The following is a 10,308-nucleotide window of genomic DNA, read 5'->3' as shown; positions in this document are numbered from 1 at the left end:
CTTTATTTTTAAGAGTGTATTTTGTCTGTTGGAGTGTAAAGAAATGCATGTACATCTGTGGTGCTGCTTTCCAGAGGGGAAGGAGCCCTTCAGGCACACAACAAAGGAAATCTTCGGGCTGGGTGATAAAATAGACATGCTGAAAGAGATTGATGCGTATGGGGGTGTAGTCTTTGACTCAAAGGGACGAGACTCTCCTCTTCTGTTGTTTTTCTTTCTTCTGGTCTCCCCCTCCCACTCACCCCTTTTTGTTCTTCCTCTTATTTCACATTAAAATAGATATATATGTTTTACTGGTCAGCTTCTTAAATCCAACAACTTTTATTCATGTTGTGCATCTGTACCATAACTCATACTTCATCACCAATAGACTGACTTTTGTGGTATGAAGAGTCAGTTAAAAGTCTGCAACCAAAGATGGACACGAACAATATGCGTTAATAAATATATAGAAACAAATTAGGGAAATGTGCATGTACAATATAAAGACTATTGCATTTTTATCATCTGACAGAGTCAAGAAGTCATCTCATATTCTGATTTTATTGACAGGATTTAAAGAGGGTGCTGTCCTTTCCTCCATATCCAGGGGATTATCTGCACCCAGTGGTGTACGCCTGCACTGCAGTGATGTTGCTCTGTCTGCTGATTTCTATCATGACATACATTGTACACCACAGGTATGTACTATAATTAAGCTGCACCAGTGACATAAATGATTAAATACAGCATAGATCTGAAAAAAAAAACCTGTTAGTTCATTAGAGTTGAGCATGCACTGATATTGCCATTCTGACTGATATTATATAATATACACGACAGTTCAACAGTATGGGGTCAGTAAGATTTTCTTAATGGTTTTTGAAAGAAATCTCTTATGCTCACCAAATACAAACTGCAAGTTACCTTACTGTGACCCTGAATCACAAAACAAGTCGCACGGGTATATTTGTGGCAATAGCCAACAATTCATTGTATGGGTCAAAATTATCGATTTTTCTTTTATGCCAAAAATCATTAGGATATTAAGTAAAGATCATGTTCCAGGAAGATATTTTGTAAATTTCCTACCATAAATATATAAAACATTTATTTTTGTGAGTGAATGCAGCACAATCGCAAACATAAATGGACAATTTTAAAGCGATTTTCTCAATGTTTCGATTTTTTGCACCCTCAGATTCAAGATTTTCAAATAGTTGTATCTCGGACAAATATTGTCCTATCCTAACAAACAATACATAAATGGAAAGCTTATTTATTCAGCTTTCAGATGACGTATACATCTCAATTAAAAAAAAAAAAGACCCATGTGACTGGTTTTGTGGTCCAGGGTCACAGGTGAAAACTGTAAAAGGTTTAATTGATTCTTCTTATTTTTGTTATCAGTAATATACATTAGTGTGTTTTGTTACATGCTATGTTATTTAGTTAATGTTTATTGCATTATTTTAGTAAGAGTAGAGACAAGTGAGACGAGAAATAATATAAAAAGAAAATTAGTCAAAACTGAGAATTTGGTAGAAGAAACATAGACCATCTCTTTATTGTCTTGCTGTAATCTCTTCCAAGAGTCCATTCTAAAAATGTATTGCTCAAAGGTTGCTCTTTCTTTCTTTTTTTTGATTACATTGGGGGTTTTCACTTTTAATGGACAGGACAGTAGGCAGGAAACAATGGGAGAGGCAAGAAGGGAACAGGAGCAGGAAAAATCCCTTTAGCTGGGACTTGAAATCATGCTGACTGATGTGCAGTTGTGTCTCGATGTCGATGTGCTGCCCACAAGGCTGTGGCAGAGGTTTCTCTAAGCTCAGAATACTAAGGGCTGACTATTCTCTTATGTCTCATTTAGGTATCAGCTTTGTCTTCAGATGTCTTCAATTTTATTTTAGGAGAAACATGTAAAATATATATATATATTTTCAGTAATGTAAATACTGAACTATAATTTAAACAGCATTATACATTTCAGAATATCAAGGGTTACTAGTTTAAATTTAACTTCAATGACAATGCATGTATATTGTGTTTGATTTGAATGGTGTGGATTAAGTTTGAGACTACCCAGAAGGAAAAAAAAGATCAAAAATAAGATCTCTAACATCCCAAATGTTTCTCCTAGACAGAAATTAGGTTACATTAACATCAAATGGCGACTTTTGATTGAGTCTCCTATCCTGCTTCTCAAACTTGTCCCCTGAAACAATTATTTTTATCACTCTCACAATGGTCTCCATTAAAGTTTTAGAAAAGATCTCAACATCACACACTGTGCTCAGATTTTTTCTCCTTAGCTAGAGACTCTGACTTTCTCATACATTAGTCTCCTCTAAAGTTCAGAGAGATCTCAACAACTTTCCAAAGTGTGCACCAAGTCAAGGACTTGAAAGGCACTAAATGAAGTTAAAAAATCATAAATTCAGAGCCTTTATTAAGAGTAAAATGGTTTAGATTAGAATTAATCTTAATTGTTCGCATAAAATAGACCAGTACAGTTTATGTGCACAGGGCACATCATTTGTTCTTGGAAACAAGAATGTACCTGGTGCTTTAATCAGAACTGATTTTCAGAAGTCATTCTAAAGGAACAGTCCCCCTGGAGCTTTCTTTGCTGAAAGGTACATTGAATCCCTTATGACTCAATCCTTAACTAATATGATTATTAATACATATGGTAGAAATGCTCATATTGAGTTCATATTAAGATCTCTTCTAACTTTTAGAGACAAATGTGAGGGCTTCCGAGTCTCTAGCTAAGGAGGAAAATCTGAGCACAGTGTGTGTAGTTGTATAGATCTCTTCTGAACTTAGGAGGAGATGAATGTGAGAGCTTTAGATTCTCTAGCTAAGGAACAAAATCTGAGCTCAGTGTGTGATGTTGTAGAAATCTCTTCTGAAGTTAGGAGGAGATGAATGTGAGAGCTTTAGAGTCTCTAGCTAAGGAGAAAAATCTGAGCTCAGTGTGTGATGTTGTTAAGATCTCTTCTAAACTTTAGAGGAGACAAAATGAGACCTCCAGAGTCTGTAGCTTAGTAGAAAAACCTTGGCATAGTGTGTGATGTTTTCGAAATCTCATCTGAAACTGAAAGGAGTTAAAAATGAGACCACCGAAGTCTTTAATTTAGGGGGAAATATGAGCACAGTGTCTAATTTTATTGAGGTCTCTTCTACCTTTTTAAAGGAGACACATTTTAGAGTCTCTAGCTAAGAAGGCAAATATTAGCACAGTGTGTGATGTTGTTGAGCTTTTGTCTCATGAGACAAGTGTGAGAAGCAGGAGACTCAAGCAAAAGTCTCCATTTAATGTTAAAGTAACCTCATTTATGTCTAGGAGAAACATTTGAGATGTTAAAGAGATCTCATTTTTGACTTTTCTTTCCATTGGGTTGGTATAATGGATAAATTAACAAGGACAATTTGGAGCTGAAATTAGTTTGAAATTAATCCACATTTAAATAAACACTGGCCAATCAACAGGACTACTGGTACTGATATATAAAGATGACTAATATTAGCCAAATACCAATACATTAATAATATACTTTTTGGTCTAGTGTCTTTCTGCAGCCAGAATTCAGTGATATTTACTAGTGAAATGTTACATTTTACATGATGGTGCCTTTTTGTATTGTCTTTCCTCCACTGAAAACATACAGTAGCTATTTGGAGCACCAGTACTAACACTGGAAGGTCACAGTAAGGATTGTTTTTGGGACAGTCTGCCACGATATTGCTGTGTTTCTGAGTCAGACCGCCAATATTTATAGTATCATCACCCCTGACTGTCACAGTTATTTCCAGTGAGTAATGCTTGCTCTGTGGAGAGGGGGCCACTTCTAACCTTAGAGGGTCGGTGCCAAATTTAGTGAGCCACTCTACTTTGAGACACTTTGCAGACGGGGTCAAAAAGATTCTTTAGTCATAGCATTGCGCTTCAAAGGCAGTTACTTGTCCCCTTCAGTGGTAAGCTGTTGATGTATTACTCATGGCGCAACTGTCTCTTCTTCTGACAAGAGTGTGTGTGCCTCTGCAGCATAATCCGAATCAGCAGGAAAGGATGGCACATGCTCCTCAACTTCCTCTTCCACACTGCCGTGACGTTTGGGGTGTTTGCAGGGGGCATCAACCAGATCAAGTACCCTGTGATCTGTCAAGTGGTAAGTCTCCCATTTCTCTACTCTGTTTCTTTGGCCTGAGCGAACCACATTATTCATGCCCTGTGTCTGTGGCTCTCAGCTCAGAGTCACTGTAGCATATGGCCTCTTTGACTCCTGAATTAGCATGGTCGCCATTTACTAAGTCACAGAGGGCTTTGTTTGGCAGGGCTGCTCAGTGGTGAGAGGCTAATGCACTGGGGCTCTAGGATTGCCATAGCCTTTCAAAGTGTAGCACTTATTCCTTCATCAGAGACATTTTCCAGCCTGGATCAGTGAGTTAGATTAATTTGATTATGTTTATAGCTGCATGCTTATTAAACATATTTTACTTAATGACAGCAGTTGATTCACTGTCAGTAAAGCTCTAGGTTTAAAAGCATCAGATTTATGACTCGACTCATAATAAACATGCATTAGACATGCGGCCCGTACACAGTATACTGTGTCTACAGCAGGGCAGTGATGACTGACAAATTCTTCCTCTTTCATATTAATCAAGAATTAAAAGAAACATGTAATTTGTCAAATATTTCAAATGAAAACATGACAGTATCAGGGTTGTGAATTGAATTTGAATTGGAATGACAGGAAGAGAAATTTATTGAATTGCAGGGAAGTGTTTTGCTGCTTACTCGCTATTTCAAGCTGTATGATGAAAACGACAACTGTTTAAGAGTTTGGAAGAAGTGTTCTTCTTATTGAGTACACTTTTCTGGTTTCTGGAAGCATTCATGCTAGATCATCCCATTCACATTGCTTAAGAATCATTTGCATAATCTAAATATTTAGTTTAATATTAAATAGTTAATGTGTTTATGTGACTAACATTTATTTACATTTTCCTAAATGTAAACAAAAAAGTGAAAAGTGAATATCACAATATATATATTTTTGAATATATGAATACATTTATTTTTTATACATTTACACAATTTATTGGAAAAACACGACTGATACTCACAGCACATCATCATTTACATCCAGTACCCCATATAAAAGTCATGTTTATCTTATATGAACGGATGGAAGATTTATTTTATGCAGTAAGTGCATTGGACCAAAGAGGACAACAGCATGACCTCACTGTCTGAGGAGGATTACCTCAAACTCCCCCTCAGTGCATCCTTCCTCACACACCAAGGCGGCTACACACACACTTCTGCTTCAGTTTTCTGTGCCAGTCTGCCCTCTATGAGTGAGCTTTCAATGTTTAATATTTCATCTTGTTCGTTGACAGGTCGGCATTATCTTGCACTACTCCTCCCTCTCTAGCATGCTATGGTTGCTCTTCACTGCCAGAAATATTTGCAAGGAGGTGTCCAAGGCTCCGCCCATACCTCAGGACAGGGACCCTCCCACACAAGCACGCCCTAAAGCCACCATTTTAAGGTACACAGCATGAATGTCCATGAATGCACTAAAGATTGAGAATTCTAATTCAGAACTGGGGTTATTTTTCAAAAAAATTCTTAGGATATCTCAGGATCTCTCATGTTTTCCAAGGGTGCATTTAAAAACAATCAAACATTAAAAACAGTAATATTCTGATACATTATTACACTTTAAAATAACTGTTTTCTATTGTAATAGTGATGGCGTGTCCTGTGATGGCGAACAAACTCAAAAGACTAATTCCTGTGACTCAAAAGAGCAGCATTAATTTGAACTAATTAAAAATATTTTGCAACATTAAAAATTTATTTATTGTCACTTTTGATTTTATTCCTTTCTGCATAAAGGTATTAATTTGTTTTAAAAAAATCTTACCGACCCCAATATTTTGAACAGTCGTGTATATATTTTTTCTTTTAAGAATTGAATGCAATTTTTCTGTGATTTGATCATGTTCAGTCAAAATAAAAATAAAAATGATTTCATAATAAATAATGATCTTAAACTAGATGAGTCAATTTTGTGAACAAAACTTTGATGTTGGCTTGAGGAAGCCTGAATAGAAAGTTAGTAGTATAGTTCTAAAAGCTTGAAGTTTTAATGTTTTACAGATTTAGAATCTATTAGATAGATAGATACTTAATTAGATACTTTACAACTGCCATCCCTAGACAGGTATCATTTTGATCAGATAATGAAAATCTGTTTTTCTGTATTTTTTAACCCCATTTTCTCCTCTTTGACCTCTTTGTAAGGTTTTATCTGGTCAGTGGTGGGGTACCCCTAATCATAGTGGGCGTTACGGCTGCTGTTAGCTTGGATAACTATGGTAGCAGAGATGACGCCCCTTAGTAAGTATCACATTTACTGGCAGTGCCTAATTAGCTGTCAATTGTAATATGTTTACTCCATTTTTACCAAGCCAGTAAGAAATCACTAATGTCACTGATTCCGGGAGATGTGTCTTAATTAATGCTTTAAATTAGCATGAGGTCTGTTATTAGATGTAGAGTTGTACCAACACTGTCAGTTGAATTATTGTCTCTATCTGTGCTGCAGCTGTTGGATGGCCTGGAAGCCCAGTCTGGGCGGCTTCTACGGACCCACTGCCTTCTTGGTCTTGGTAATGTGCATTTACTTTCTGATCACATTCGTGCAGCTAAAGCGGCACCCGGAGCGCAAGTACGAGCTCAAGGCCATGACCGAAGAACAGCAGCGTCTAGCCGTGGCTGAAATCGGACACTGCCACGCCGTCAGTGGAGAGCCAGGTGAGCACGGTGAGCACACAGGCTGCACAGCCATCACAGCGTCTATGTTGGCCAACGAGCACTCTTTCAAAGCTCAGCTGAGGGCCACCGCCTTTACGCTCTTCCTCTTCCTGGCCACCTGGGCTTTTGGCGCGCTGGCTGTATCACAGGGTCATTTTCTAGACATGATCTTCAGCTGCCTGTACGGAGCATTTTCAGTCACATTGGGGCTTTTTCTGCTGATTCAGCACTGTGCCAAACGTGACGACGTGTGGCACCGGTGGTGGGCCTGTTGCCCCAACAAACCAAAGGTGGAGGCCAATGGGGAAGCGGCAGGGAACGCCGTCCCCGCCACCCACAGTCACAGCCATACCCCGTCCCACGGGCAGAATCAAATCCACTGCCAGGTCGACTCGTCCTGCCTGGGTAAACCTCTACTCTCCCCTCACCTCCACTCCCCATCGCCACACTGTAAGTTGGGTACTCTGCCTTCCACCCAGAACCATATGAGCACCTGCTGTGCCACGCTTCACAGTCCCTCTTCGATCGGGAATGCGACCCTTACACAGTCCCTCACTGATGAACTTCCCCGGCCAACCCTTCCCCTGCAAAGCTGCCTAAAGGACAGGTCTAAGACTCGATCCTTCAACCGACCTCGGCCCTGCCTCAGGGACTATTCTTACCACATGACCTCCACCAGCATGGATAGCAGCGTGCACAGCTCCCATTTGGACAGCCCCCACAATGTGCACCTGGACAACCCTCTAACCTGCCACACGTCACACTTGGATACTCAACTCTCTTGTCACAGCCCCCATCCGGACAACCAGCTACACTGCCCCAGTCCTAGTCCTCACCTCGAGAGTCTGGCTTCACACGGCCTTCACGATAGCCTCTCCTGCCATAGCGGGCACTTGGACAGTCAGCTCTCCTGCCACAGACACATGTGCTGTGCCAAAGCAGACCCGTTCTCGAGCATATGCTGCCCTAAAGCTGAACCGTTTGTCAGCTCTTGCCAGGCGGAGGATCCTGACATGGGACCGCTGATGTACAGTTGCGCAAAAATGGCAGATAAACAGGACGACGCCATGCTGCACTTGGATATAACACCTCCGCAGGCATCTCTGTCATGCTCCCAGGCCACGCTTGGCAGGAAAGGCACCCTCAGCCGGCGAGGGACGCTGAGCCGGAACAGTAGTCAGCAGGAGGACTACCTACTTGCCTCGGATTCCACGGGTAACATTAGGACTGGACCTTGGAAAAACGAGACAACCGTGTAGGCTTGTGAATTACGTGCTAACCTGTTTCTCTCGCCTGAGCTAAACTACTGTGTAGTCCCAGGGCTGTTACCCAAAGGCCCTCTCTTCTCTGAGCTAAGCTACTGTGTAGTCCCTCTGCTGTGACTTCCCTCTCTCACCCGCCCCATAAACCTTCTCTTCCCCTTTAAAGAGGTTTGAACCTCTGCTTACCTCTTCTCAGACTTCATTTCATGTCTCATCCCAGCTCCATTTGGTTTGTTCTCTTGACGGTTTGATATGGCAACAAAGATCACATGCCATACATTTTAATTTGGATGGTCTTTTATAATCAAACTGATTTTTGTACATGTGTTTTTGGGTATGGTAACATAATGTGCAATTATGTTGTTGTGGATGTGTGTGTGTGTGTGTGTGTGTGTGTTTAGTAGGTAAGAAAGAAGTGAATGCATGTGTATATGTCTATTTGCATGTGACAACATGCTTGTGTGTGTAGATACCAGATAGCAAGATGAGTCCTCTCTTTTAGAGCCAAAATCTCCCACATTTCCGTTTTGCAATTTAGTAAAAAATAAATAAATAAATAAATAAAAAAACTCTAAATGATCGCCAAGTGTGAAAACACCAGCATTTAATTAGATTTTCACTTTGAAAAAAAAAACCTGTGAATTATCACTGCGGAAATTAAGATGAATCAATGAACATATGGGAGTTATATGTGCCAAATAGTACAATAATGAAAATGCAACTTTTTAAAACTGAGATCTAGCCCAAAGTACCAAGTAGTCTGTGATATGTTGGTAATGGTGTGTGGTTGTCAAAACGAAGCTGTAATTTTTTTCTTTTTTTTTGTTCTACAGACATAAAAACAGCAAACAAATAGTCTCCCTGTGTTTCCATGGTGACAAATCATGAAGGGAGGTGCCCAGTCAGAATGCATTTTGAACTGCACATGTGATGTATGCATTGCACATACAGTATTTAGTTACTGGCAATGAGGTGCAGATCAGTTCAAGTCAATGGCCTTACAGAACCCATCAGTTTTGCGTTGATCAAAAGTCTTATCTTGCACTAAAGCATGTTCACTGTAATCTAGGAAGCAATCATTTACATGTCTAATGGGCTACACACATTCATGTGTTTGACAGTAAAGCATCTAAGCTTACTGGAAACACTCATGGTATTTATTCTGAGGCAAAAAATTGAGGGCTTCACTTTCTACATGAGAAGAAAGGAGACTTATTAACAGTTTATATCACTGTGCTAACTCACCTTGCTCATAAAAAGTGTCTGATTTTAACAGTTTACCCACTGATCGTTTGACAACTGAGCTTCCAAAAAAATTCTGTGTCTGCATCAACTCATATTGCAAGTAATAATTGGTAAATCATTTAGTAAGTTCATTGAAACATTAGACATGCAATATTTTTTTTTTTTTACTGAATATTGATTCAAGAAATGAATAAATTTTACATAATGCCACTTAAAAAGTAAATCACTAAAGAGTGTCACTATGTAAATTAGATTTTTTTTATTTATTTTTTTTATTAGTAAAACTGTTGATATTAGTTTTGGCCTGGGTTTAATTGAACTTGATATGTGATTTGGTTATTGAATGTTACAGTATTTATTCTTGATTTATTTATTTTTTCATTTGAATCAACACACCTGATTTATAAAATATAAGTGGGTGCAGATGCAACTTTGTCTTTTCATTAAACTTAATATGTGATTTTGTGAGCATATTCTATTTTTTCTTGATTTAAATGAAGACAAACACATGATCACAGAAATCTGCAAATAGCTACTTGATTCTGTGCACATTTAAGGAGTAATATATATATATATATATATATATATATATATATATATATATATATATATATATATATATATTCAATACCATGTGATCATATTTGTCTCATTTGTTTTTTAATACTATGTGCCATTATTTAATCATAATAAAATTAATAATATTTAATGCCAACCGAAGCATCATGTGGAACATCTGGAAAATTCTTTATGTTGTGTTTCTTTGTGAGCTCAGGGATCATGTTGCATTTTTCACAAGTACAACCACACAAGATATAAATTTGCATGGAATTAATATTGGCTATTGGCCCCCAGAGTGTCACCAAATTATAATAATAAAAAAACTATTTTTTAAAAAGAAATGCCTCTCACCCAACTCATGCTTTCTGCAGGTGTGTAACACACGGATACTATTAAGCCCTCCCTTGAATCCCTGGAGGAAAT

General features: G+C 38.5%; 1 protein-coding gene across 1 annotated transcript; it reads left to right on the top strand.

Annotated features, from left to right (window-relative positions):
* Positions 1 to 558: 558 nt before the first annotated feature.
* Positions 559 to 8,076, top strand: adgra1a (adhesion G protein-coupled receptor A1a; the record flags this gene model as incomplete). Its single annotated transcript, XM_081393736.1, has 5 exons — positions 559 to 680; positions 4,034 to 4,157; positions 5,395 to 5,546; positions 6,305 to 6,400; positions 6,609 to 8,076. Exons 1-5 carry the CDS (start codon positions 631 to 633, stop codon positions 8,074 to 8,076), a joined length of 1,890 nt encoding a protein of 629 aa, XP_081249862.1. The 5' UTR covers positions 559 to 630.
* Between the last annotated feature and the right edge of the window lie 2,232 nt (positions 8,077 to 10,308).

Source organism: Scardinius erythrophthalmus (assembly GCF_964197995.2).
Source record: "Scardinius erythrophthalmus genome assembly, chromosome: 18".
NCBI classification, from domain to species: domain Eukaryota; kingdom Metazoa; phylum Chordata; class Actinopteri; order Cypriniformes; family Leuciscidae; genus Scardinius; species Scardinius erythrophthalmus.
The sequence above is the reverse complement of the archived record's forward strand: the minus strand, read 5'-3'. Positions and strand labels throughout refer to the sequence as shown.